This window comes from Cebus imitator, unplaced genomic scaffold (genome assembly GCF_001604975.1).
Source record: "Cebus imitator isolate Cc_AM_T3 unplaced genomic scaffold, Cebus_imitator-1.0 Scaffold449, whole genome shotgun sequence".
Lineage (NCBI taxonomy): Eukaryota > Metazoa > Chordata > Mammalia > Primates > Cebidae > Cebus > Cebus imitator.
Genome location: NW_016107764.1, coordinates 2723533 through 2750948, shown reverse-complemented (window position 1 = coordinate 2750948; position 27416 = coordinate 2723533). Strand labels below are relative to the sequence as shown.

At 62.6% G+C, this 27416-nt stretch overlaps 3 protein-coding genes across 4 annotated transcripts in view; 1 reads left to right on the top strand and 2 right to left on the bottom strand.

Annotated features, from left to right (window-relative positions):
- The first annotated feature begins 3550 nt into the window (after nt 1-3550).
- Nucleotides 3551-13090, top strand: OPLAH (5-oxoprolinase, ATP-hydrolysing). Its single transcript, XM_017511616.2, has 27 exons — nt 3551-3787; nt 4300-4523; nt 4595-4786; nt 5288-5387; nt 5469-5592; nt 5674-5869; nt 5966-6131; nt 6221-6359; nt 6441-6508; nt 6643-6908; nt 7055-7167; nt 7267-7437; nt 7667-7804; nt 7899-8037; nt 8155-8267; nt 8457-8608; nt 9212-9372; nt 9470-9571; nt 9647-9821; nt 10992-11176; nt 11256-11402; nt 11482-11616; nt 11794-11943; nt 12038-12195; nt 12272-12432; nt 12519-12616; nt 12850-13090. Exons 2-27 carry the CDS (start codon nt 4353-4355, stop codon nt 12994-12996), a joined length of 3867 nt encoding a protein of 1288 aa, XP_017367105.1. The 5' UTR covers nt 3551-3787; nt 4300-4352; the 3' UTR covers nt 12997-13090.
- Nucleotides 13091-13099: 9 nt separating this feature from the next.
- On the bottom strand, nt 13100-16315 carry LOC108291311 (sphingomyelin phosphodiesterase 5). Its single transcript, XM_037732425.1, has 10 exons — nt 16246-16315; nt 15527-15745; nt 15311-15444; nt 14407-15213; nt 14246-14318; nt 13873-14013; nt 13682-13771; nt 13520-13583; nt 13302-13437; nt 13100-13231 (listed from the first exon to the last, which is right to left on the bottom strand). The coding sequence occupies exons 1-10, from the start codon at nt 16313-16315 to the stop codon at nt 13142-13144; spliced, it is 1824 nt and encodes a 607-aa protein (XP_037588353.1). The 3' UTR covers nt 13100-13141.
- An 833-nt stretch (nt 16316-17148) lies between these two features.
- SPATC1 (spermatogenesis and centriole associated 1) overlaps nt 17149-27416 on the bottom strand; it is a 29714-nt gene continuing 19446 nt past the window's right edge. Inside the window, exons 2-5 of one of the 2 annotated variants that reach the window (XM_017511619.2) lie at nt 24033-24587; nt 23391-23930; nt 23154-23293; nt 17149-17631 (exon numbers count right to left, since the gene is read on the bottom strand). In XM_017511619.2, the coding sequence (XP_017367108.1) occupies nt 17302-17631; nt 23154-23293; nt 23391-23930; nt 24033-24587 (1565 nt within the window). In that variant the 3' untranslated portion in view covers nt 17149-17301. The remainder of the gene's footprint in view (nt 17632-23153; nt 23294-23390; nt 23931-24032; nt 24588-27416) is intronic. The other variant, XM_037732434.1, reaches the window with a different exon arrangement.

Sequence of the window (27416 nt, the reverse complement as noted above, 5' to 3'; positions counted from 1 at the left end):
TAAATAAAATTAAAAAAGGAAAAATACTCCATAATTTTTTCCTAATTATAGGACTTATTTAAATTGTAATGATTTCTGTTGGGATTCCGTACAGTTGCCCCCAGTCTCCTGGAGCGCAAGCCTCGGGGCGCCACCCCCACTGGCACAGGTGACGGGTCCTGGGATGGTGCCACTCCAGTAGTCAGGGAGGGGACATGAGAATCCAGGAGAATCTGCACGTCAGCCATGGAAACTAGACCCATCAAGCAAGCAAAAGGAGAAACATGATGTAACATACGTAATAATCATAATGTAAGAAAAAGCCAGAAAACCAAAGTAACCGCGCAGAAGTGTCCCCTTAAGAGATTGGATAGAAGCAGCACGTCCTTTATAGGGTCTAAAACGCAAGCCTGCTGTCACCCTTGGGGGTGGCTCTCCTGTCCTCAGGGAGGCCTCTGTAGGCCCTGGTCTTCAGCCTCTGGTGGGCTGCCTGCCCCGTTCCCTTCCTTGAGGCTGTGGCCCAGATGTGGCGCCTCCTCCAGGGCACCTGCCCCCTCGCCGCGACCTCCACGTGACAATACCAGGGCCCTGTCCTCCCAGAAACAGGCCCAGCCTCCTTTTTGGTGGCCCCAGCACTGCCTGGTACGTCCCTTTGCCTGCAGCCCCGGCTCTGTGCTCTCAGTTGCCCCGCCCCTGTAGCCCTGCCTGCCCTGGTTGCTGCTGTCCAGGTCCTCCTGTGTGGCTGGGCCCTCTCCTGCAGGGCAGCCACGCACCCACCCTCCCTGACTCCTTCAGATGCTGGGCCAACCGTGACTGCCCAGATACCATGCCCAGTTGCCTAGACCCATGTTTTGGCATGGCTGGGCCTGGAGGCTGTGGCTGGGGGTTAGTGGACAGTCAGATGGGTGGGTGCGGACAACTGAATCCCATATCTCTTCCCCCACAACATACCTGGGCTTGGCTGGGTCAAAGGAGCTTCCATCTTCCAGGAAGGAGGATTCCTGGAGGCAGTCAGAGACCTGGGACCATTCTGGGCACCCACTGGTCATTTGGCCAGTAGGGGCCGGAGGTCAGAGGTCAGGCCAACCCTGCCACGGGGGTGGTGGAGACTCTTCTGGGTCCTGACCCTGGAAGCCCGGAATGTGGCTGAGGCATGGGGGCAGGGGCAGCCGCTGACCTCACAATGTCGGGGTCAGCTGTCCCTGGCCGACCCACTGGCTTCCATCAGCTGCTGCCCCTGGCTGTCGGGCATGTCCCTCCTCAGCAGCTATGAGAGCCTGCGGCAGGAGATCCAGCGGCTGGCACAGGAGAATGAGGAGTTGCGGCGGCTGGTGCAGCTCATCCAGGAGAACCAGGAGCTGAAGCTGGTGCTCAGGAACCGCAGCCACAGCCTGGGCTTCTGCAGCTCTGCGTTCCTGGCTGAGGTGACTGGCGGCCCCCGGCCGCTCAGGCGGAGGACGATCAAATTCAAGGATGCCGAGAGAGGTGAGCCGCGCCGGGGCCCCAGGACTCTGGAGTCGGGCAAGCCCGCCGGAGGCTGCAGGGCATCTGGAGCAAAGACAGAGCTTTGTGGCTCTTTCAGGACATGCAGCAGGGAGGTGTCGGGTCTGGGAAAGTGACCTCTAAGCAGAGCCCGAGCAGGTGAGGGAGCTGAGAGGCTGGGGCTCAGCTTTCCAGGCCCAGGGAACAGCTTTCGCCGGGCCCTGAGGTGGGCGCAGGTTGGCTGTGCCTGAAGCTGTCAGAGCTGCCGCAGCGGCAGACTGTCCTCCCAGCCCTGCGCTCTCCAGCTGTGTTCTGAAGGTGGAAGTAATAGGACTTCTAGCAGACAGGGGTGGGGATGAGCATGGGGCTGGGGCAGCTTGCTGGGTGCAGGAGCTGCTGCTGGAGTGGACACACTGGGAGGTAGCCTGGGGTCTGGTTTTGGGAAGTGTCTAGCCATGTAGAGTCAGAGGCGCCACTAGAGAGTGGGGGCTAGGCCATCCCACAGGCCTGGAGCTGCCTCTGGTCACTGTGGAGGGCAGCATGGCATTGCCAAGAGGAAGCCGGGACCCATCAACATCGAGGCATGGAGATAAAGGGCTGGTGGGGCAGGCGGCAAGGGTGGGGGGCAGGCAGGTGTGGTGGCCAGGGGAGGCCTCAGCCTGGGATGGGTGGGGGTTAGCCCTCGTTGGTCTGCCCCGGAGCATGTGCAGTGGAGTGGGGCCAGGAGAGCCCCAGAGGCAGGCGGAGGTGGGAGGTGGACACCCAGAGGTGCACAGCAGTGGGGTGCTGCTGGGGAGCCTGGGGCAGGTCCTTAGAGGTGCATCTGTGAGTGGGTAGCACGAGCCTCTGGGGTAAACAGAGGGGCGAGGGGTGACTAGGGACGGTGATGGGCAGTGAGTTTGGGGTCTGTAGCGCAGGCCTGGCGGGCAGCCTGCTTGTGTGCAGGGCAGCAGACAGTGGGGCTGTGGGTGGGGGGGGTGTGGGAATCTCTCCTGGTAGATCCTGGGCTGAGAGCCAGGACCAAGAGGCTGTGCTGGGGACGGGTAGCAACCAGAAGGCAGGACAGTCCCGCAGGAGTGTGGGCTGGCCATGGTGAGACCATGCGGCCTGGCAGGAGCGTCCTGGGCTGAAGTGGGGCAGCTGAGCAGAGGTGCTTCCCACGGACTGTGCAGAGCAGGCAGGTGGGTGGGGCTCCTGCATGTGGGCGTGGTGTGACCGTTGGGGCCTCAGCTGGGCCTCGGGATGGGGAAGGCACTAGGAGGTGGGGCTCCTGCACGTGGGCGTGGGGCCTGTGGCGGCATCACAGTGGGCACCTGGCATGAGCAGCAGCCCATCCACGGGAAGGGGGTCCTGAGTCCCGGGCCCCATCCCTGTCTCTGGGGAGCTGGAGTCCATCGCCCTCGGTGTGTGTGTTACAGGAGAGGGTCCCAATCCAGAATCCAGGAGAGGGTTCTTGGATCTCTTGAAACAAAGAATTCAGGGTGAGTGTCTAGCGTGAAAGCAGAGGAATAAAAGAACGGCTGCAGAGCAGCCCTGAGAGCTGCCAGTTGTCCATTTGTATGGTCATTTCTTGATGATATGCTAAGCGCGGGGTGGATTATTCATGCCTCCCTTTCTGGACCATATAGGGTAACTTCCTGACGTTGCGGTCCTGGCGCTGGGGGCAGTGGACGGCGATGGTTTTGGTGGGTTTGGCCAGCTTCTTTGCTGCAACCTGTTTTATCAGGTTCAGGTCTTTACGGCCTGTGTCCTGTGCGGACCTCCGGTCTCATCCTGTGGCTTAGAATGCCTTATCGTCTGGGAATGCAGCCCGGTAGGTTTCGGCCTCGTTTCACCCAGCGTCTCCTCAAGACAGAGTTGCTCAGGTTCACCCGCGTCCGACACAGGGAGGGAGGGCCGGACGGGAGGGAGGGCCGGAGACGCCGCGCAGGGGAGGCCGGGCCGGGCGCTGGGGCTGGCAGAGGCCGCGGGACCTGCTTCCCGCTCCTCCCCGCCCCTCGGCGCCGCCTCCCACGCGGAAGGACGTCCCAGGGGGGAGCTCTGCTGCGGCCTGGGCTGCCAGCTCCCCTTGCCCGGGACACCTGGGGGTGGGATCCCAGGTCCCGCGCTGGAGCCAAGGTGCCCTTGAGCCAGCGGGGCCTGGGGAGGCGCAGGGCCAGGGAGGAGGCGCCGTGGGCGGGCCGGGCCTGACGCACCGCGAGCGCCGGGCCAGTGGCGCGGGGGGCGGCCCCGCAGGCTCCTCCGCAGGCCCGCCTGGTGCGCGCAGAGCCGCCCGGAGCGCTGCCGGAGACCGCGAGCGACCGAGCCGGCCGAGCCCAGCGGCCAGGTGGGCCCTACCCGGGCGGCCTCCCCTCCGCGGCCCCTTCCCCGCCGCCCTCTCGGGCCGCTCCTCACGCGCCCCCGCCTCGGGCCGCCCCGTGGGTGCCCAGGCTCGGTCCTGACCTGGGGCCGCCAGGCTTGGGCCGAAGGTCGAGCAAAGCGGGAAATGGGGTCCCCCGGCCAGCTCGCCCCAGACCCCCTCCCCGCACTCTCGCACCCCTTCGTGCTGAACGACCCGGCCCGGGTGCCCCAGGGTCCAGCGGCGCCTCCGCCTCCCGAGCCTGCCCCACTGCCTGGGTTTGCGCTCAGTCCAGGGCTCGGAGAAGCTGATGCGGGCGCGGGGGCATCAGGCCGCTGCCCTTCGGCCAGGCTCTCGCCCGGGCCCAGGCTGCCCTCGGAGCAGGGTCTGCAGCTCTGGTCTCTCCCTCCGGAACCCCCACATGCGCAGGGCTGGGGCACCCCTAGTCAGAGCTCAGCACACCCGCAGGTGAGCCCCGGCCTGACCCCGCCTCTGTCCAGTTCTCCCAGGGCTACCTGCTGAAGAGCTCCTGTGGGACCCCAGACCCACCGCCATGGGCAGCCCCGAGGGCCGCTTCCACTTTGCCATCGACCGTGGGGGTACCTTCACAGACGTCTTTGCCCAGTGCCCAGGAGGGCACGTTCGGGTCTTAAAACTGCTCTCAGAGGACCCTGCCAACTATGCAGACGCGCCCACTGAAGGCATCCGCCGTATCCTAGAGCAGGTGGGCCAGGGCAGAACGGGGGGACAGGGACCCCACAGCCAGAAGCCCCAGGTTGACCATGTGGTCCCCAGGAGGCTGGCGTGCTCCTGTCCCGGGACCGGCCGCTGGACTCCAGTCACATCGCCAGCATCCGCATGGGCACCACGGTGGCCACCAATGCTCTGCTGGAGCGGAAGGGGGAGCGGGTGGCGCTGCTGGTGACGCGTGGCTTCCGAGACCTGCTGCACATCGGCAACCAAGCCCGCAGGGACCTCTTTGACCTGGTCAGTTCCGTGTGGCTGGGCCCCGGGTTGTGTGGCACACACCCCTCAGGGATGCCTTGACCCTGTGTGTGGGGAGAGCAGCGGCTGGATTAGTAATGGCCCACGGGCACCAGGCAACAAAGAGAGGAAGCTCCCGGAATTCCCAGTGGGGCCCCAAGTTCCTCTAGCCCTCAGAGTGGGTACAGGGTGCCTTGTTCCTTCCTGCTGCCATGCCCATCCTGGATGCTGGTGGGACCACCCAAGCAGCCTTGTGTAGGTAAGGGAGGGGTAGAAGCCCTCCCCTACGGCTGCATTTCTGGAAGAAGCTGCTTCCACTCAGCTACCTGTGGGGGCGGAGAGCTGACCCCTGGGCGAACCTTGCTGGGGCTGCCAGGTATGATTCTCCTGGGCCTGCCAACCGGCATGTTGGGACAGAGCCCCTCGCCTGTACCAGCCACCCACACAGGACCCCAGCACCAACCCTCGGGCCTGGGCCTCTTCTGAGCCTCTGCCCGCCCCCAGGCCGTGCCCATGCCCGAGGTGCTGTATGAAGAGGTGCTGGAGGTGGACGAACGCGTGGTGCTGCACCGTGGAGAGGCGGGCACCGGGACGCCTGTCAAAGGTGTGTGCACCCCTGCCAATGTGGGATCCGGGGTGGAGGGTCCTGCTGGCCTTTGACGGGGCCTCCTGGGCTTTCCGGCAGGCTGCACGGGGGACCTGCTGGAAGTGCAGCAGCCTGTGGACCTGGGGGCCCTGCGTGGGAAGCTGGAGGGGCTGCTGTCGCGAGGCATCCGCAGCCTGGCTGTGGTGCTCATGCACTCCTACACGTGAGTGAGGTGGGGCTGTGGGCGGCGGGAGCAGGTGCCGGGTCTGCCGGGGGACGAGGTGCCACTGGGCGTTTGTCGTAGGTGGGCCCAGCACGAGCAGCAGGTGGGTGCGCTGGCCCGGGAGCTGGGCTTCACGCACGTGTCACTGTCCTCGGAGGCCATGCCCATGGTGCGAATCGTCCCTCGGGGGCACACGGCCTGCGCCGACGCCTATCTCACGCCCGCCATCCAACGCTACGTGCAGGGCTTCCGCCGTGGCTTCCAGGGCCAGCTCAAGGTGAGGCCGTGGGGCCCCTCCACCACCCACTCCTGGGCCCGGGCCTGGGCCCGGGCCTGCCTAGCGCCTCATGGCCCACCTGCTGCCCACTCACAGGACGTCCAGGTGTTGTTCATGCGCTCCGACGGCGGCCTGGCGCCCATGGACGCCTTCAGCGGCTCCCGTGCTGTGCTCTCGGGCCCTGCTGGTGGCGTGGTCGGCTACTCAGCCACCACCTACCATCAGGAGGGTGGCCAGCCTGTCATCGGCTTTGACATGGGAGGTATGAGGGCCGAGGGCTGGGGTCTGGGGGAGGCCCAGCCGCTGCGCCCCGGGTCTTCAAGCAACCCACCAGCACCGCACTCCTGCCAGGCACGTCCACGGATGTGAGCCGCTACGCTGGGGAATTCGAGCACATCTTTGAGGCCAGCACGGCTGGCGTCACCCTCCAGGCCCCGCAGCTGGACATCAATACGGTGGCAGCGGGTGGGGGTTCCCGCCTCTTCTTCAGGTCAGCTCCCCTGCTTCCCAGGCTGGGACCCCCAGCCCCATCTCCCTCCTCATCTCCAACCCCAGCCCTTCCTTCTCCTAGGTCTGGCCTCTTTGTGGTTGGGCCCGAGTCAGCAGGAGCCCACCCAGGACCCGCCTGCTACCGCAAAGGTAAAAGTCAGGATCTGCCTGGCCTGGCCTTGCCCTCTGCCTGCCGCCCCAGGCCCAGCTCCTCCCATTAGCCCCATTGCTGCTACCTACTCCTGCCTCCAGCCCCCAAGCCCCACACCCTGTCCACCTTCCAGGGGGCCCTGTGACAGTGACGGACGCCAATCTGGTCCTGGGTCGCCTACTGCCTGCCTCCTTCCCCTGCATTTTTGGGCCGGGAGAGGACCAACCACTTTCTCCCGAGGCCTCCCGCAAGGCCCTGGAGGCTGTGGCCGCTGAAGTCAACAGCTTCCTGACTAACGGGCCATGCCCGGCCTCCCCGCTGAGCCTGGAGGAGGTGGCCATGGGGTTCGTGCGTGTGGCCAATGAGGCCATGTGCCGACCCATCCGTGCACTCACGCAGGTACGCCCGCCTCTGCTCTCCCGCCTGTCCTGCGCCCAGCCCTGCTTCCTGCCCCATGCCTCCCACTCAGTCAGCCCATAGGGCTGAGAGGCCGGGGGCCGGATGGAGTAGGGTAGAGAGCTCACTGATCCCTTCTGTCTCCCTAGGCAAGAGGCCATGACCCCTCAGCCCACGTGCTGGCCTGCTTTGGGGGAGCTGGTGGGCAGCATGCATGTGCCATCGCCCGGGCCCTGGGCATGGACACTGTGCATATCCACAGGTGGGCCTCCGTGTGCGTGCATGGGGGTGTATGTGATCTGTGCTGGGGGAGCCAGGCTTGAGAGTGATCCCTCCATTGCCATGCTGCCCAACCCTGCAGGCACAGTGGGCTGCTGTCCGCGCTGGGGCTGGCCCTGGCTGATGTGGTGCACGAGGCACAGGAGCCCTGCTCCCTGCTGTACATGCCGGAGACCTTTGTACAGCTGGACCAGAGGCTGAGCCGCCTGGAGGAGCAGTGTGTGGATGCCCTGCAGGCCCAGGGCTTCCCCAGGTGGGCTCCCAGGGTGCCCTGGGCAGAGGACTTAACGATCCGGCTCCCCCAGCGCAGATCACATGCACCCCCATGCACCCACACACAGGCCCACCTGTGGATATGCAGGGTGTCTGTGCCCAGAGCCTGAGCAAGAAACAGAACAGGTGTCCTTGCCGGGTGCTGGGTGGTTGGTGGTGGGGGGCAGGGCAGAGGGCTTGCTGTGAGTGCCCCCAACCACCTGCTGCAGGTCCCAGATCAGCACTGAGAGCTTCCTGCACCTGCGCTACCAAGGCACGGACTGTGCCCTGATGGTGTCTGCCCACCAGCACCCAGCCACAGCCCACTCGCCCCGTGCGGGGGACTTCGGGGCAGCCTTCGTGGAGCGGTATGTGAGCGTCCTGATTCTGGATCCCTGGTGAGGGGCTGCCTGTCTGGCCGCCTCGCCCTGAGTGCTCCTTGGGTCTGTGTGGGGAGTGCAGGTACATGAGGGAGTTTGGCTTTGTCATCCCTGAGCGGCCGGTGGTCGTGGACGACGTGCGAGTGAGGGGCACTGGCCGCAGTGGTCTTCACCTTGAGGATGCCCCCAAAGCCCAGACCGGGCCTCCCCGTGTGGACAAGGTCCGTGGTCCTGCCTGCGCCAGCCTGACAGCAGCCGTGGGGCATGGGGATGGGGACCAAGGCCTTCGAGAGGCATTGGGGCGGGTGCTGGGCTGCACTCACCCACGCTCTCTGCAGATGACCCAGTGTTACTTTGAGGGGGGCTACCAGGAGACCCCTGTGTACCTGCTGGGAGAGCTGGGCTATGGGCACAAGCTCCAGGGGCCCTGCCTCATCATCGACAGTAACAGGTGGGCTGAGGTCCAGCCAGGGTGGAGGGTGTGGAGGGGTCAACTGTGGGGCCTCTGGTGTGAGGTTCTCTGGCCCAAGGTTGCAGGGGCCTGCAGGACTCTGTATTCCACCATCGTTGGGGTGTCCCCTGGCCTGGGACTGTGGTGTCTCTGGCCCCATGCAGCCTCTCTGTGTCCTCTGCTCCTCAGCACCATCCTGGTGGAGCCAGGTTGCCAGGCAGAGGTGACTGAGACAGGGGACATCCGCATCTCTGTGGGGGCTGAAGCCCCCGGTACGGTGGGCACCCAGCTGGACCCTATCCAGCTGTCCATCTTCTCACACCGCTTCATGAGCATTGCTGGTGAGTGGCCGCTGCCAGGTTCCCTGCTGCCCTGGCTCCCTGTGGGATAAGGTGCCATCTGTGTCATGGGGTGGCTGGCAGGGCTGTGCCCAAAGGGAAGGGCAAAAATAGGACCCCCTGGCCACCGGGCGGGCAGTGTGGCCGCAGCACTGGCATGGTGCAGTTGGCCATGAGAACAGGCCTTGGGCAGGGAGGACACCTTCCCCTCTCACCCATAGCCGTGTGATCTGGGGATTGCCTACCTGGCTAAGGAGGGTTCTTGAGGACACCACAGGGAACCCATCTGTGCAGGGTCAGGCCAGTGGCTTGGTCGGAGGGGTCAAGAGCCTAGGAAGCACGTTCTTGCTGTGCCAGGCAGGGTGGGAGGGTTGAGGGCTGGCACCAGGTTCTTGCTGGGAGCTCCAGGAGGGGCTGGGGAGGAAGGTGGTGTCCTTTACACAGACGAAGACACGTGGCCAAGTGGGCATGCTGCCACCTTGGTCTTCCCCAGGTAAAAGCTGCTGGGTCCTGGGTTTGAGCCCTGGTGGGTCCTGTTCCTCCCTTTCCTGGGCCATGCTGTGGGTGGGTGGGACGAGTGGGTGCCTGGTCACTTTGTGTCCCCAGAGCAGATGGGCCGCATCCTGCAGCGCACGGCCATCTCCACCAACATCAAGGAGCGCCTCGACTTCTCCTGTGCCCTCTTTGGGCCCGATGGGGGGCTTGTGTCCAATGCTCCCCACATCCCTGTGCACCTGGGTGCCATGCAGGAGACTGTGCAGTTCCAGGTGTGGGGGCCCCTCCCTCGCCCACCCTCCCTCACCCCCCATCCCGCTCTGCCCCCTGCTCCCCTGTGCCCACTCTGCCCCTGTCTCCTGGTTTCAGATCCAGCACCTGGGTGCCAACCTCCACCCTGGCGACGTGCTACTGAGCAACCATCCCAGTGCCGGGGGTAGCCACCTGCCAGACCTAACTGTTATCACACCGGTGAGGGGTGCCACCCACCTGCCTCTGCTGGGGCAGGGTGGCCGATGCAGCTGACCATGGCTTTCCACCCGCTAGGTGTTTTGGCCGGGTCAGACGCGGCCTGTGTTCTATGTGGCCAGCCGAGGGCACCACGCAGACATCGGGGGCATCACACCGGGCTCCATGCCCCCCCACTCCACCACGCTGCAACAAGAGGGCGCCGTCTTTCTGTCCTTCAAACTCGTCCAGGGGGGCGTCTTCCAGGAGGAGGGTGAGTGGGAGCGGGGTGGGGCGGGCTTGCTGCAGGCTGGGACACAGAGCTACAGCTGGCAAGCAGGCTTGGCTGGGGCATGGGATGCAGTCCACAGGCCCAGGCCTGCCTTGAGGCTGGGAGGAGATAGGTGGTGACCCCAGGGGGCAGCTGCAGGTCAGATCTCAGGAGCTGAGATGAATTCAGCCTCCGCCTAGGAAGGCCTCTGGGGGGTGGTTTTGCGGGTGGAGAGTTAGCCAAGATGCGCAGGGTCAGGGTGCTGGAGGCAGAGGAGCCTGTTTTCAGGGTGGGCAGCTGCTTGTGGTGTGTGCAGTCACACTGGGTGGGGGCCGCAGAGAAACAGCAGGGCAGGGGCAGGGCCCAAAGGCCCCTGGAGAGTTTTCTGGGCCTGGGTCCTAGTCACTGGGAGGTGAGTGGCCGTGAAGGGCCTTCAGCTGGGTCTGCGCTGGTGTCCTGCTGTGCCCACGTGTAGAGAGAATGCGGGGTCTGAGAGTGGCCCAGAGGTTGGGGGCAAGAGGGGGTGCAGCTGCAGTTGCCTTGGATGATGCTGAGCCGGGCTGAGTGGAGGGTGAGGGCAGGGGGTGGGGGGCTCTTTTGGAGGTGGAGGTGGGTATTTGGAGGGATTTGGGAGACAGGACCAGGGTCAAGTTTGGGCAGCTGGAGGTGGAGGCCCTGGCACTGAGCAGCTGCAGGGAGGGTGGGATGGAGACTGCAGGGGTGCCTGCGGTGCGGGTGCGGCTAGGGCAGACAGGAGAAAGCAGCCCTGGTCTGAGGCTGCAGATCTGGGAGCTCAGGGGAAGTGGCGTGGCCAGGGTGGAGGGTGGGGGTGGAGGGTGGGTGGGTGTCATGGAACCACAGGCTGTTCTGGGTGTCAACACAAATGGGGTGGCCCATTCCTGGCTGCTCTTTTGTTCAGTATGAGCTGGGGCAGGGGGTGTGGACCACAGAGGGCCACACACAGGTGTATTGCAGAGGGCCCTGTGGCCAGGGTGCCTCAGAGAGGACCCTGACCCAGGTTCAAGGAGAGGGCCTTTCCTGAGGTGGGGAGCAGTCCCAGGCCAGACATCGCTGTTTTCTAGGGGCAGGAGACCTTGTCAGGATCCAGGAAACCTGGGTTTGGGGGAGCAGACAGGCTTGGCCAGGGGTTCAGTGATAACACTGTTCATCCAGCGGTGACTGAAGCCCTGAGGGCGCCAGGCAAGGTCCCCAACTGTAGTGGAACCAGAAACCTGCATGACAACCTGTCAGACCTCCGTGCCCAGGTGGCAGCCAACCAGAAGGGCATCCAGCTGGTGGGGGAGCTCATTGGGCAGTACGGCCTGGACGTGGTGCAGGCCTACATGGGCCATATTCAGGTGGGCCTGGGCACAGGAGTGTGGGCAGCAGGGCCACCCTGCAGGTGGCCAGGCTGCCACTGACTCTGCTTCCTGCCAGGCGAACGCGGAGCTGGCCGTGCGTGACATGCTGCGTGCCTTTGGAACCTCCCGGCAGGCCCAGGGCCTGCCCCTGGAGGTGTCCTCGGAAGACCACATGGATGACGGTTCCCCCATCTGCCTCCGCGTGCAGATCAACCTGAGACAGGTGGGCTGCGGGGAGAGGGCCTCTGGGCGGCAGGGTCATAGACCCGAGGCTGACGCCCTCTTGCTTCCCTGGGGCGCAGGGCAGCGCTGTGTTTGACTTCAACGGCACCGGGCCGGAGGTGTTTGGCAATCTCAACGCCCCGCGGGCTATAACCCTGTCCGCCCTCATCTACTGCCTGCGCTGTCTGGTGGGCCGCGACATCCCGCTCAACCAGGTTCGCAGGGGCGTGTGTGAGAGGGGGGGCCTCAGCCCGAGGTCACCGTGAGTGCGCCTCCTGGGCCCAGCCATGGACTGACCCCCAAGGGTGCTGGGGGGGGTGCTGTTTCTCCTGGAGCCCCAGAGTGGGTTCCACCCACCCTACGAGCCCCTGAAAGCCGCCCGCCCCGCACAGGGCTGCCTGGCGCCAGTGCGCGTGGTGATTCCCCGAGGCTCAATCCTGGACCCGTCGCCAGAGGCGGCCGTGGTGGGAGGCAACGTGCTCACGTCGCAGCGCGTGGTGGATGTCATCCTGGGGGCCTTTGGGGCCTGCGCCGCCTCCCAGGTGCGGGGCGGGGTGGGGCGGGCTGGGTGGGAGCTGGCGGCGAGGTAGGGACGCCCCGCCCCAGCGCAGCGCAGAGACCGCATGCCCTCGCCAGGGCTGCATGAACAACGTGACCCTGGGCAACGCGCACATGGGATACTACGAGACGGTGGCGGGCGGCGCGGGCGCGGGCCCCAGCTGGCATGGGCGCAGCGGCGTGCACAGCCACATGACTAACACGCGCATCACCGACCCCGAGATCCTGGAGAGCCGGTGAGCGGCGCGCGCGGCGGCCGGGGTGGGGGGACCGGGGCGAGGGCCGCGCTGAGCCTCTGCCCTCGCCCCGCAGGTACCCGGTCGTCCTGCGCCGCTTCGAGCTGCGGCGGGGCTCTGGGGGCCGAGGCCGCTTCCGGGGCGGCGACGGTGTCATCCGCGAGCTGCTCTTTCGCGAGGAGGCGCTGCTGTCGGTGCTGACCGAGCGCCGCGCCTTCCGGCCCTACGGGCTCCACGGTGCGCGGCCCCCCAGTCCCCGCGGCCGGCCCCGCCCCCTCCCCCCCCCGCCCCCGCCTCTCTGGACTCCTCGCCTCCCTCCGCAGGGGGCGAGCCCGGAGCCCGCGGCCTAAACCTGCTGATCCGCAGAAACGGCCGGACGGTGAATCTGGGCGGCAAGACATCGGTGACCGTGTACCCTGGGGTAAGGGCTGCGGCCTGTCCTGGTCCCCTCCCCACTGGCCCCCATCCCACGGACGGTGAACAGTTGCAAACATGACCACACGCCAGAGTTTAATTTGGCCCCGGGAGGAAAGGGGGCGCGTGCTGGGCCTCTGCAGTCCACGGGGCGGGTGATGGACGCTGCCCCGCGGGGGAGGGGGCTGCGCAGGTGACGGGGAGGGGCTGTACCTGCGCTGAGCCCGCCCCCCTCCACAGGACGTGTTCTGTCTCCACACGCCCGGCGGCGGGGGCTACGGGGACCCGGAGGACCCCGCCCCACCGCCGGGGTCCCCCCCGCTAGCGCTGGCCTTCCCGGAGCACGGTAGCGTCTTCGAGTACCGCCGGGCCCAGGAGGCCGTGTGAGGGTCAGACTGCTCGGCCCAGTCCAGCAGCAGCGTCGGCAATAAAGATCCCTTAAGTCGTCCGGTTCTCGGGGCAAGGCCACTGCGTCTACTTCGTGCTCCAAGCCGTGTCTGTGTGTGCCGGCTACGCGCCTTCCACCTGCGCCTTAGGACGCAGAGACTCGTAGCTGCAGGCCCACCACCAGGTGGTCCGTGAGCCCTGCCAGGGCGGTGCTGAACATCACCTGCTGCACCTCCTGGGGGCGGGGTCAGGTTGAGGGTCGTCCCAGCGCTGCAGGCCCAGCCACCCTGGGCCCCGGCACTCACTGGGCGCAGCAGGCCCCCGGGAACTCCGCAGTAGGTGATGTAGTCCAGGCGCCGACCTCTCCAGGGTTTAGCCCGGAGGCTTCTGCAGGGATGGCCGGCCAGGTAGAGGTGGCGTCCTTTCTCCTGCTCCAGGGCCCTGGTAGGGAGGGGCGGTGTCGCCAAGGCCAGGGCCCCACTACGGGCTCGGGGTGGGCAGTGCCTGCCTCCCAGTCACTCACCGCCGCAGCATCTCGGGGGAGCAGGCCACGGAGTGGTGGAGCACGGAGGTGCTCAGTATGGTCCCTGGGGGCCCGGGGGAGGGCGGTATCAGCCGGAGCCTCGGCCGACAGCGCTCCTCAGGCCCACTTCCCGCTCCGGAGCCCTCCCCACAAGTGTGATACCCAGGGCCCAGGGCTGCTCCTGGCGTGTGCCCAGTCGGCAGGGGTCCTGGAAGCGGCTGAAGAGCTCGTGCTCCTGCTCCAGCGCGTGGTCTGCAGAGACAGACCGGCTCGCGGTGGGGGGAGGAGGGTGGGCCTCCTGGCTCCGCCCTCCCCCCTCCCCCATCCTCCCCCTCCCTTCCCTCTTGCTCGACCTTTTGAGCAGTTGTCGAAGTTTAGGTTGCCCAGGAGCACGCTGAAAGCCACGACCTCTCCACTCTGGTCGCTCTGTGCCTCAAACTGCTCGGCCCAGTCCAGCATTAGCGTCAGCTGTTTGCTGCGCAAGGGCCCGTCCTCTGCGGCGGGGAGGGGGGTGGGGTGCGCTTGGCTCCGATTCGAACCCGCAACTAGCCCCCGCCTCCCCAGTTCTTGGTGTGTGAGCCCCGACCGGCACGTCTCAGGAATTCCCTTGCCTGGGGCAGCGTACAAAGGCTGCGAAGTGGGGGGCGGGGTGCAGGCGAAGGTAGGGATCGGCTGCCGCCACCGAGAGGCGGGACCTGTTCCAAGGACCCCACCCACAGGGCTCACCAGCCGGTGCTTGCAAGTGCGTGCAGTGCAGGAATCCCACTATGCGGCGCCCGTCCAGGCAGCCCAGCTGCGCCTGCAGCGACACAGACGGCCCCAGCTTTCCTCGCCATCCCAGCCGAATCCCCCGCCCGCTCCTCGAGCCGCGCAGGTTACGCCAGTACCTGTGCGGACAGTAGTCCCTTGGAAGCCAGCGCGTCCTCGCCACGCGCATGGGGGAAGCAACGGAAGGCGGCGCGCAGCAGCGGGTAGCGCGAGGCCAGCAGCAGCCCGCTGCCCAGTAGCTTCAGGTGCGGCCCCGGCTGTAGGCCGAAGGTACCCACGTCGTACAGCACAGGACCCAGGTTGGGCGCCAGGCGGTTCACCAGGCGACGCGCTGCTCGCAGATCGAATACTTCCTGCAGGCACACAAAGTCCAGACCCACGGGCAGCGAGGCCACCAGTGCCCCGCGCGGCGCCCTGGGCCAGGGCTGGGTGCAGTCCGTCGCCCTGTAGAGCGGGGGCCGCAGTCCGGCCAGCAGCGCGGCGCCGATGGCCTCGGCCCGTCGCTGGCTGTGCGGCAGGTTGCTGAAGCGCGCCAGCCCGTCGGGGAGCAGGCACAGATCGGCTGTGAGGAAGGCAAAGCAGCGCCCGGGTTCAGCCGGCGGGCGCCAGGGTGCGGGCGGCGCCCAGCACAGCGGAGGGGGGCGGTAGCAGAAGGGGCGGCGCCAAACCTGCAGCCACAGCCAGAGCAGCAGGCCGGGCAGCGCCAGGGGCAGGCCGACCAGCAGCAGCAGCAGCAGCGCCGCGAAGCCGCGCGCCGCCCGTCTCAGCCTCCCCAGGCTCATCGGGCGCGCCGTTGGTGCACAGCAGCCCAGCAGCTGATCCAGGGTCCAGTAGGCCGGGAAGAGCAGCGCGCGCGCCAGGCGGTGGAGGCCGTGCAGCGCCGGGTGCGGGAAGGGCGAGGGCCGCAGGGCGCCGGGGGCCGGGGGCCAGTCGGGCGGGGATGGCATGGTGCGGCCGCGGGGCGCGGGGGAGGCTCATTGGCTTCCAGAGTACAAGCTGGCTCGTCTGTGCGTCCACGCAAACTGCGGAGGAGTCGAGGGGTGAAGGCCACGTGGCGCAGCCTGTGCACAGAGCCCGCGGGGAGGCTCGGGCTTGGGTAGCCCGGCGCTTTCGCTTAGCGAAGCCGCCCACTCCAAACCCTCGAGGAACTTCGGCGGCTGTTGGGAGAACAAATGAAAATCCAAAAGGGACCTAATCTCCAATCCCCACCCTGTATCCTCCTTGCCCCGCGCCATCCACCTGCGAAGGCGCACGGGGATCGGCTGCAGCCAGCGCCACGTGGACCGCGACCGTTCTTGAGTGCGGGCGGCGCCGCGCAGGTGAGGAGCAGCGTGCGCTCCTCGCCAGTACTCGCCCCCACGCAGGTCAACACGGAATAGGCTGCGCACTCCAGCTCCCCCAAGGCAGAATCCACCCCACCCACTACGCTCTCTCTGCAGCCCCGCGGTGTCGGGGCGCCTGAGTTCAAAGACCTGACACCCTAGGAGGGATGGACCCCTGCCCAGCGCCCCGCACAGCCCCCCAGAAGGCCAGCCCGCAGTGGTGACGGCCCTGTGTCCCTACCCCATGGAGCTTCCAGTCTAGAGGGAGGGACCGTTGGTTTTGTCCCGCACGCGCTGCGCGCTCCACCGGGGCTCGCGAGCCTGACTGAAGCGTTTCCCCAGTCGCCCAGCCCTCGGGCATCCCTAGTCGGTTCCCAACACTGGCCGGCCAGGAGCCCCAGGCTCTGCTCGCTTCTCACCTGTCTAATTGGACGTCTGATTGGATGTGTTCCGCGGTCAGCTGCTGCAAATGTGTTAAATAGCCCTGGGAGTTTGGGTCAGGGCTGCCCTTCCCTGAGAAGAGGTTAGGTGTCTGGCAGGATCCCCTGAAGTCTCAGGAGGCCTGGGCGCTGGGAGGGCAGAGGCAGCAGGCTCAGCTGCCCGGGCATCCCGGCAGGGCGGGCACACCCTGCATACCCTCTTGGTTCTGGGACTCCTTGCTGGTTGCTGAAAGATTCCCATTGGAACCCAGACCCCATGGGTCCATTGCTGCCTCCTGTCATCCCCCCTGACTGGCAAGCACTGGTGTTCCAGGACCTTTCTCAGTTGGAGTTTTCACCCCTGCTTCCCATCGCAGCTGGCCTCCTCGCCTTCCTGCATGTGGGCTTGCTCCTGTCTTACCCAGCGGCTGAGGCCTCTCTAGGATTTCCCACACTGCACGTGTCTTCCTTCCTGGGGACTTCCCATCCTGGCCGGCCCCCTCAGCTTCCTGCACTTTCCACAAGTCCTTCCCAGCACCCCATCTGCCCTCAGTGCACTGTGGGTGGCCCCTGGGCTGCCTCCGCATCCTGCTGGTGCTCCTCAGCTCCTGCAGCAGGTGGGGTCTGCCCTTGTCAGCTCTGAATCCCTCTCAAAGTCTCTGGGGCCTGTGGAATGGCCTTGTATGTCTTGGGAAGGGGCTGCCACTTCGCTGGGCTGCTCCATGCCCAGGTTGGGGTGAGGCTGCTTTCTCCTGGCTCTTCTCCCTCAAATGTCCTCTTGTCCTCAAGGTGTGGAAGACCCCTCCCCCAGCCCTGGCCTAGTATGGGGGCAGGGACCCCCCACCCACATCCTGGTCTCCTCCCACCTCTGCCTTCTGCTCTGCACTGAGTGCGCCCCTCATGGCTTCGGCAGGTGCAGAGGCATGGCCCTTCTCTTGCTGCTCCTTCCCGGTTCCTGCCCTTCCCCATCCCAGTCCCAGGAGCTCCGACTTCTTTCAGTGCCATGGAAGGGGAGCCTGGGGGCCTTCAGACCAACCCCACAGACCACTGCTGAGCCTTGGCTTCTTGGGGCCCTTGCAGAGGGCCCGGGATGGGCATGGACCTCCAGGGCAGGCAGGACTGAAGGGGCGCAGTGCAGGGGCCTGGTGGGCCACCCGAGAGGAGGCAGCACCACCCGGAGTGCTGGCATGGGCCCATTAAAGCGTTGGTAGAAGCTTTAATGGCCGTGCACGGGGGTGTGGGCCGAGCGAGCCTGGACCGCCCAGCTCCAGCGTCACCAGATGAACATGGGCTTGCCGTCGTCATGAGCCAGCTGGTTGAGGCAGGAGAGCAGCAGCAACGCGTCGGTGAGCATGCTGGGGTGCACGGTCTCCACGAGTACGCGCTGCAGGAAGTCCACGGTGTAGGAGCCGCCCTCAGACGCCGCCAGCTCCGGGCGCTCTCGCAGGATGCCATAGGCATTCACCAGCTGCTCGGTCAGCGCAGGGTGCACCCGCCCGTTGTAACCCAGACTCTGTAGCCTGTTCATGATGCTCACATAGCGCTGCGTGAGCATCTGGCAGAGCTCCTCGTCCAGCTTGTGGTCACTGGGGTTCAGGGAGGCCTGTTGGGGAGAGCAGCCTTCAGGGACCCTCCCTTGCCACACCTTCATACACAGGCAGGCACAGGGAAGACCGAGGGGCACGTGAGGCTGCAAACGGCCAGGATCCGAGGGGTGTGAGGTGGGGAGGTTCTGGAAGAGGCTTCAAGGATGTAGGACGGGAGCCCAGTGGGCAGAGCCTGACAGAGAGGTCTCCAAGGCCCAAGCTGGGCAGGGCAGTGGCTCCCAAAGCTCCTCAGGGAGCCTGAGCCACAGGATAGAAGAGGGTGCCCCAACCCACCACCAGGGATTGCAGCTGGGCTGAAGTCTCCAGGGACTGAGGACAGGGGGCGTGGCTGGGCATCTCGAGGCACACAGGGTCCGCTGACCCAGGGATCTGTGGTCTTTTCCAGGCCTCCTCCTGGCTCCGTGATCTGCTCCCTTTCAGCCTCTGAAGGCCCCGCCTTCCTTACCCTGGCCTCCATCCTCAGAACCCTCTAGTCCCCAGGAGACTCCCGGCACTCCCCCAACACTGAACTGACAACCCCAGCCAAGTGTTGCCGTCAGCGCCGAGGGGCCTGGCTGCTTCCTGTCTCCTTCGGTGCCCGGGGCCAGGGCCTGGGAACCAGCACATCTGGGTCAGTTTCCACTCACTTCCTCGTGGCCTGTGTCCTCCCAACAGCCAGGCAGCGACTGGGTCCTGCCCTAAGGCATGTAATCATGAAGGCAGCCCCTCCTCCCACCCTGCCTGCCACTGCCCCTGGGTGTGTGACCTGGGTGGTTGTGGAAAGCCCAGTGCCCAGCTCAGTGCTCTCTGGCACCATCCTAAATTTCTAAGTTTGGAATTATTTTCATTTTGCTCTCGGCCCTGCAAATTTTGCAGCTTGTCTGTCTCAGGTGCAGCTGTCCCCGCCTCCAGGCCTAGGCCTGCCTGCTGCCTGCACAGGCCCACAGAGCCACGGGTCTGAAGTGGAAGTTGGATGGGTTATCCCTACCCAAGCTCCTCCTGCCATTTCCACTGCTGCGACACTTGGGGCAGGGCCACCCTCCAGGGACCTCCATCTGTCCCTGAACTCCCAGCTATGTCCCACTGTGTCCCAGATGCCTGCCGCGCTGGTCCCCAACCTGCTGGGAGTACTCTTCCCCACTCCTTGCCCAGACAACCTATTCGGGGAAGGCTCCCAGGCCGGTCGTATGTGCAGGCCACCAGACACGGGGCTGGACTCAGGACCCGGCCCAGTTGATGTGACCCCAACCTCTGCCAAGTGCTCCCAGAGCATGTGCTCGGTGCCGCTGTTGCCCGGATGCGCCTGGGATGGACCCGTCTCCCTAGTTGTAGGTTCTTGGCCCGAGTCTTCTAGGCAGGTGAACAGTATGCACAGTTGTGGGGGCAGGAAGACACCACTGAGGTTCAGCGCAGGAGTAAGGGCCTGTGGACAGCCATGCTCAATGGCTGCTTCTGCGCCACTTCTGCCTGAGCCTCAGTTTCCCTGCTGGGATGTGGAGGAGATCACAGTGCCACCTGCAGGAGTGTGCTGGGAGTTACAGGCAATGGCCCCAGTGATCACTGAGCACCGGGCCACTCTGTCTTATAGATATTCCCTCAAGGAATAGAGAAGGCGGGGCACCCAAGATGAAGTATGAGGCCAAGATCTGGGTGGGGAGACTACAGGGCAGTACCACCGTCTCTCCACTCCCCTGCTCCCAGAGCATGCGCCGCCTCTGTCTTCTGTTTATTGCTTTACGTATTTACTAAATGCCTTCCCAGGGGAGCGTGTTGGTTCAGGACTGCCTGGTGTGCACCTGGCTTGATACTAGTCAGGAGTAGGTGGGTGCAGGGAGGACGCGGCTGTGGGCCAGTGGGAGTGAGTCGTGGAAGAGTCTGTAGGACCCAGTGTCGGTGGGATGTGGAGAAGGGCACCTGTGACCACGTCCACACTGTCCTCAGAGGTGCGGGCCTGTGCTCAGCACCCAGGCTTTTCTTATGTGCAGCTCCTGGGACACTGCCACGTGCTCCATGGCAAGAATGTGGCAGCAGGTGTCATAGTCACTGTCTGAGCCCAGGGCAGGTGCATTACAAATCAAAGACAGCCAAAAACACCTGTGAAAGTTGCTGGTATCAGAAGAGTCACTTACGTTAAAAAAAAAAAAAAAAATGTAGTCGGTAGGCCAGTGCAGTGGCTCACACTTGTAATCTCAGCACTTTGGGAAACCCAGGCAGGCGGATCACCTGAGGTTGGGAGTTCAAGACCAGCCTGACCAACATGGAGGAACCCCACAAAACACAAAAGTAGCTGGGCGGGGTGGCAAATGCCTGTAATCCCAGGTAGTTGGGAGGCTGAGGCAGGAGAATTGCTTGAACCCGGGAGGCGGAGGCTGCAGTGAGCTGAGATTGCACCACTGCATTCCAGCCTCGGTGACAGAGCAAGACTCTGTCTAAAAAAAAAAAAAAAAAAAAAAAATTAGCCAGGCGTGTTGATGATTGCCTGTAATCCTAGCTAGCAGGGAGGCTGAGATGGGAGGGCCACTTGAGTGAACCATGATTGTGCCACTGCACTCCAACCTGGGTGGCAGAGTGAGACCCCATCTTAAAAAAAAATTGTGGGCCGGGTGCGGTGGCTCACGCCTGTAATCCCAGCACTTTGGGAGGCTGAGGTGGGCGGACCACGAGGTCAAGAGATTGAGACCATCCTGGCCAACATGGTGAAACCCCGTCTCTACTTAAAAATACAAAAATTAGCCAGGAGTGGAGGCGCATGCCTGTAGTCCCAGCTACTCTGGAGGCTGAGGCAGGAGAATTGCTTGAACCCGGGAGGCGGGGGTTGCAGTGAGCCGAGATTGTGCCACTGCACTGCAGCCTGGCGCCTGGCGACAAAGCAAGACTCTGTCTCAAAAAAAAAAAAAAAAAAAAAAATTGCAGTAGAGGAAGGCCGTGAAGAAGTCCTCTCACACGCAGGCCTGTACTTCCTCGAGACTGCAAGATTCCAAGACACTGCTTGCTCAAGGCCACTAACCTGGCAGTGGCCTTCACCGACGAGCAAGGCCACTGCAGTGAGCGTCTGTGACCTCTGAACTTGGCTTCAAGGCAGCTTACATGGATGCCTCTGTCTTTAAAAGCTTTCCTTTTCCCCAGACCCCCTGGATATGCCTGTGATCCATCCTAGCATGCAGATTCCAGACCGTAGCTCTCTGTGATTCCCAAATCAGCTCACTGATTCTATCTCTCTGAATTTCTTTTTCGGTTGACTCTCCTTAATGATAGAAACTGAGAATGAATCCTAATTGACTTAAGGGTTAGAGAGGAAATCCGATGCTGTTTTGAACAGTGTTTTGTGCCCACCCGTGACAGTCTGTGGTGGGGAGCCTGAGTGCGGCTCCGAGGGAGGCCGGAGATTTGGTAGGTGCCTGCACACCGTGGCTGCAGGGCGGTCACAGCGGCACTCCCCAGGCAGCTGGTGAACAACACAGCCCTGCTGGCAGCCCGTCCTGCTTGCGCTCCCCAGGCCAGGATCCACTGTAACTGGCTGCTGTTTCTGTTGTAGCAGTTACTAAATATTTTGAATATCTCCCTGATTAGAGGAAACTGCATAGTCCCAAATGTATTTTTTTAAATAGATAAATAAAAGAGAAAAAATAAAATAAAATAAAATGACCACAGGTGCTCAACTTAACAAAGAAAAATAAAAAGCAGGCTGGGCACAGTGGCTCACACCTGTAATCCCAGCACTGCGGGAGGCTGAGGTGGGAGGATCACTTGAGGCCAGGAGTTTGAGACCAGCCTGGGCAGCATAGTGAGACCCTGTGTCCACCCTTATACTGATGTAGGTGCACTCAGGGTCTTCTAGGACTAGCATGCCAAGAGGAATGGAGCTTGGAACGTCTCCTATAGAGCCGAAGAGGTGACAGGCATGAGCACTAGGACATTTTTAGTTGGGCTTAAAAGTCGTAACTGGCTGGGTGCATTGGCTCACACCTGTAATCCTTACACTTCGGCAGGCTGAGGTGGGAGGATTGCTTGAGGTCAGGAGTTTGAGACCAGCCTGGGCAACATAGCGAGACCCTGTCTCTTAAAAAAAAAATTAGTCTGGGTGCAATGGCTCACGCCTGTAATCCCAGCACTTTTTGGGAGGCCAAGGCAGGCAGATCACCTGAGGTTGGGAGTTTGAGACCAGCCTGGCCAACATGGAGAAACCCCATCTCTACTAAAAATACAGTATTAGCCGGGCATGGTGGTGCATGCCTGTAATCCCAGCTACTCGGGAGGCTGAGGCAGGAGAATCGCTTGAACCCGGGAGGTAGAGGTTGCAGTGAGATCACGCCATTACACTCCAACCTGGGCAACAGGAGCAAAACTCTGTCTCAAACAAACAAAAAGGCTGGACGTGGTGGCGTGTACCTATGGTCCCAGCTACTCAGGAGGCTGAGGTGGGAGGATCCCTTGAAGCCCCAGGAGTTCAAGGCTTCAGTGAGCTAGGATTGTGCCATTGTACTCCAGCCTGGGCTATCTCAAAATATATATATATATATATATAAAATTATTTAGAATATGGAAAATATAGAATAGTTTCTGGACTTTCTGATAGGGAAGGAGTTCTCAAACAAGACATGAAAAATACAAACAATAAAGAAAAAGACTGACAGTTTTGACTACGTTAAAAACCTAACCAGGCCGGACATGGTGGCTCACGCCTGTAATCCCAGCACTTTGGGAGGCCGAGGCAGGTGGATCACTTGATGTCAGGAGTTTGAGATCAGCCTGACCAACACGGGGAAACCCCCATCTCTACAAAAAGTACAAAAGTTAGCCAGGCGTGGTGGTGCGCGCCCGTAATCCCAGCTACTTGAGAGGCTGAAGCAGCAGAATCTCGAACTGACAGGTGGAGGTTGCAGTGAGCTGAGATTGCGCCAATGCACTCCAGCCTGAGCAGGTGACAGAGCGAGACTCCGTCTCAAAAAACAAACAAACGAAAACTAACCAAAGGATGCTTTGACTAGAGGCAAAGCTCAAACCTGGACCCACGGAGCTCACAGTAGCCCCTGCTCAGGCAGACACAGGCCAGCAACCCACAGATAAACACCGCTGGAGAGAAAAAGTGGCTGGGAACGCAGTGGGGCTTTTTCTCAAGAGAAGCCCAAGTGGTGAGTAAGTAGAGATGCAGCCACCCTCCCTGCCCGGCAGTCGCAGGGCCCAACCCAGCTTCCCCGTGCCTTCCACAGCCTGTCACACGCGTGGCACAGAGGCGCACTCCAGCACGTTGGCCAAGTGTCATCCTCCCCATATGTCCACAGAGGCGGCCATCCTGATGGCAAAGGGGGAGAGCTGCCTGACCGTGCTGAAGGCCCCCACCTTCCCTTCCTCCAAGGAGACCGTGGGCTCCCACTGCCATATGCCACAACACCTGCCGGCTGCTGGCACTCAGCAGTCTGCGTCTTCCGTCCCAGGGCCTCCTCAGGTCCTGGCACGTTTGTCCTGGCCGGAGTGCAGGGTCCCCACACGCCTCATGGGCCAGCCTGCCCCCGTCCCTGCAGGCCTCCTGGCCACACACCTGGATGATCTTCTCTGGGATGTTGGAGACGGTGAAGCCATAGAGTCGCACGCGCTCTGGGAAGATGCTGGACAGGATCCTGCGGTCCAGCTGGAAGGCGATCTCACCCACCAGCCTCTCCCAGGCCAGCTTCTTTGACTCTGGGGACACAGGGTCTGGTCAGCCCAGGGGAGGGGCTGAGAGGGGCGGGGGTCAGCAGCCCAGCCCCACCCATGCAGAGCCCGCAGTGTCACTGACCTCGGGGGCTCTCGGGGAACTTGCTCGTCTTGCGGTGGGCCAGCTTCCGCTCCACCTCCATCATGCTCTTCCTCGACGGCTCCGTGGCGCGTGGACCCCGAGAGTCGTTGACTGAAGCCGGGGAGGATGCGGTGCGAGGTGGGGTGTGGGCGTTGTGTGGAGGAGAGTGGGGGGCAGGCAGGTTCCGGGTGGGGGAATGATGCATTCGGGAGGGGGAATGGGGGGCACCCTGGGCCATGTGGGTGGTGCTTGAGGGGGTGTAGCTGGTGGCGACCTGGGGGGCAAGGGCGGGGGCAGAGGCAAGGACAGTGACCGTGGGGGAGGTGGTGGGGGAGGTGGGGATGGACGCAGGGACCACTTGTTCCTGGGCGGCACCGGGCTGGGCCCGTGCATCTGAAGTGTTGAAGGGGAAGGCCGTCGAGGGAGCAGGTGTGCCCATGGCTCCGATGGGGGTGGAGGCCTGGAGGGGTGCCCCTGCAAACGGCATGCTGAGAGGCTCTGGGTCCTGGGCTGACCGGGGGGCCTCAGTGGAGAGAGGGACTAGTGATGTGGAGGGGCCAGAAATGAAAGGAGGGGGGTTAGAGTGAGGTGGGGGGCACAGCCCTCCCACCACCCGCCACCCGCCACCCACCACCCCGTTACCTTTGGTGCTGGCAGCAGGCACCACGCAAGCTGGGGAGTGGGGCCCAGGGGGGCCTCCGCGGGGCGGCTCAGCCAGCCGAAGCCTTGCGGCCTCTGGCAGGACCAGGTTGCTCATGGGGTTGGCCAGCAGGTTCTGAGAGACCCCTAGTGGGGCAGCAGTGGAGCTGAGCAGGGGGCTGCTCAGAGAAACAGCCACTGTGCCCGTCACAGGGGCTATCAGGGGGCTGCTCTGGGACACGGCCACAGGGCCTGCAAGGGGGCTGCTGGGAGTCAGGGGGCCAGTGGAGGGCAGGCCTAGAGAGCTGGCCATTGTACCCAGGTGGGGCCCCGCCACAGGACTGGTCAGGAAGCCGGTGAGGGGGCTGCTCTGTGACATGGGTGCTGGGCCGGACAGCAGCGTGCTGAGGGGGCCTGTCAGGGGGCTCATGAATGAGCCCGGCGTGGCGCTGGGCTGTGAGCTGGTTAGCATCTCGGCCAGGGGTGCCAAGGCCATGATCCCCACTTCTTCCAGGACTGGTTCGTTTGCCACTGCTGGGGACGGGGGCAGGAAGACACCTGGGGACATAGAGAAAGCTCTGAGACCCCAGGGGAGCCCCTCCAGGCCAAGGGGGAGGGTGGGTGCAGGCTCTCCCACTGAGGTAGGGCCTGGCCACGGTGCCGGTTGGGCCCCGATGAGCTGACTGGTCCAACCTGGCCTCGCTGAGCCTCACTTCTTAGGCAGGCCAGGGTGGTGGCCCCTCTGCCTCCAGCGGGGAGTCTGTGCCTGCTCAGAGGATCCTGGGAGTGGCTCCAAGGCCTCATCTCCAGCCCTGATTTTTGGTTCAGTTCTCCCAGGCTGACTTGTCTGACCACTTGCCTGCGGCCCCCAGCCATGGGCACCTCCCTCTGCCCTTTTCTCAACCATGCCCAGCAGAGGGCCTCCCAGCAGCTGGACTCTCAGGTCACTAAGTTGGCCCCTCTATTCTTCGGTGGAGAGAAGAGGGCCCAGGCCTCCTGACCACTGTGTTTGTGGGGAGGGATGAGCCTCACCAGGTGGAGGCTCCTCAGGGGGTCAGTGCTGCCATGGGCAGAGCCTCGCGTGGCCTAGCACCCATGCATGGTTCCTGCCTTGTGTGGCTCACCGTGGTCTGAGCAGGGATGCGGGTCAGAGCCGGTCACACGCCCCGGTCCCAGACACACGGCTTTATGCTCTCTCCCCGCACAGGGGAGCCTGCTCTCCTTGGGTCCTGGAGGAGTGCTCCTCTCACTGACCATTGTTTAGGGGAGAAGCCCCCAGATCCCCTGGGGTGCAGCTGCCGGCAGGAGTGGTGGGAGAGCAGAGGTTTTTCTGAGTTTGCAATTTCATTGAAAACTTCCACTTTTGTTGTTGTTGGTATAAACGCAGTACATGCTCATTACAGGGAAAGAATGGAAATACAGAAAAAGAGATGAAACGCCGCAGATAGTTCCACCATCCCACGGTTGGTCTCTATTGAGCAGTGCGTGTTGCCTTGGAGACTTTCTCTACCACGCGTATGTGGAGCAGGAGGCGGCACACGTTTTCTATGGAGGTCTGGAGGTAAACATTTCCGCCTTTGCCAGTTATGTGGTCTCTGCTGCAACTGCTCAGGCGTGCCGTTACCGTGAGAAGGCGCCACAGGCAACCCAGAGGCGAACGAGGAGGACATATGGCAGTAAACCTTTATAGATGAACACGAAATTTTGGATTTCATATGTCACGAAAGAGTCTTCTTTTAACCATTTAAAAATGTAAAACTCAATCACTTGAGCCCAGGAGTTCCAGACCAGCCTGGGAAATGTGGAGAGACTCTGTCTCTACAAAAAATACAAAAATTAGCCAGGCGTGGTGGCGTGAACCTGTAGTCCCAGATACGTGGGAGGCTGATGTGGGAGGGTCACTTGAGCCTGGGACGGCCGAGGCGGCAGTGAGCCATGATCGCACCACTGCACCCCAGCCTGGGCAACAGAGTGGGACCCCAATCTCAAAATAATAATTTTTTTTCTTTTGAGATGGAGTCTTACTCTTGTTGCCCAGGCTGGAGTGCAATGGAGCAATCTCAGCTCATCACAACCTCTGCCTCCCAGGTTCAAGTGATTCTCCTGCCTCAGCCTCGTGAGTAGCTGGGATTACAGGTGCCCGCTACCACGCCCAGCTAATTTTTTGTATTGTTAGTAGAGACGGCGTTTCACTATGTTGGTCAGGCTAGTCTGGAACTCCTGACCTCAGGCAGTCCACCCGCCTCTGCCTCCCAAAGTGCTGGGATTACAGGCATGAGCCACCGCGCCCGGCCAATAATTTTTAAAAAGTAAAATCCGTGATGAACAGGCTGTGTACAAAGGTGGTGATCGCATAGATCACATGTCCATTTGTACCTTGCCTCTTCTCACCAGACACACACCGCGGCGGCTCCGGCGTCATGATTCTTTGCGAATGCCACCATTGTAGTTGCAGAGACCTCATCTTAGAGACACTCCAGTTCTTACTCAGCCTGTCCCAGTGGCTGGGCATTTAAGTTGATTCCCGTGTTCCCTGATGACAAGAACCCTATTACATAAGTCTTTTTATGATTGATTTTTTCCTGGAAAGAGACATTTCAGATGCTCCCTTGGAAGTGTTCTGATGTCCCCCAGAGAGTCTCTGTCGCCAATACTCCGTGATGTGTGGTGAGGTGTTCTGCCACTTTATTTGCCTTTTGAGTTCTAAGTTCTGGGCTGGGCATGGTGGCTCCTGCCTGTTATCCCAGAACTTTGGGAGGCTGAGGTGGGCGGATCGCTTGAGCTCAGGAGTTGGAGACCAGCGTCTGTATAAAAATTCCAAAAATTAGCTGGGTGTGGTGGCATGCGCCTATAGTCCCAGCTGCTGCTGCCTGGGAGGCTGAGGTGGGAGGATCACCTGATCCCAGGAGGTCAGGGCTACGGTGAGCCATGATTGCCCTACCGCACTCCCGTCTGAGTGACGGCATGAGACCCTGTCTCATAAAAACCCAAAAACTTCTAAGCTCCATTTTCCAAACAAATAAATCAAAATTGCACAATCCATTCAACGGCTCTTTTACTTGTGTATTTATTTTTATTTTTAGAGATGGGAGTCTCATTCTGTTGCCCAAGCTGGTCTCAGACTCCTCAAGCAATCCTCCCGCCTCAGCTTCCTAAAATGTTGGGATTGTAGTTGTGAGCCACCACTCCCAGCCTGGTCTTTTATGATTTTATTGTCTTGAATTTTTGGAAAGTTTTGTTTTAGGACCCAAGGCCAGGTGCAGTGGCTCACGCCTGTAATCCCAGCACTTTGGGAGGCCAAGGCAAGCGAATCACGAGGTCAGGAGATCGAGACCATCCTGGCTAACATGGTGAAACCCGTCTCCATTAAAAATACAAAAAATTAGC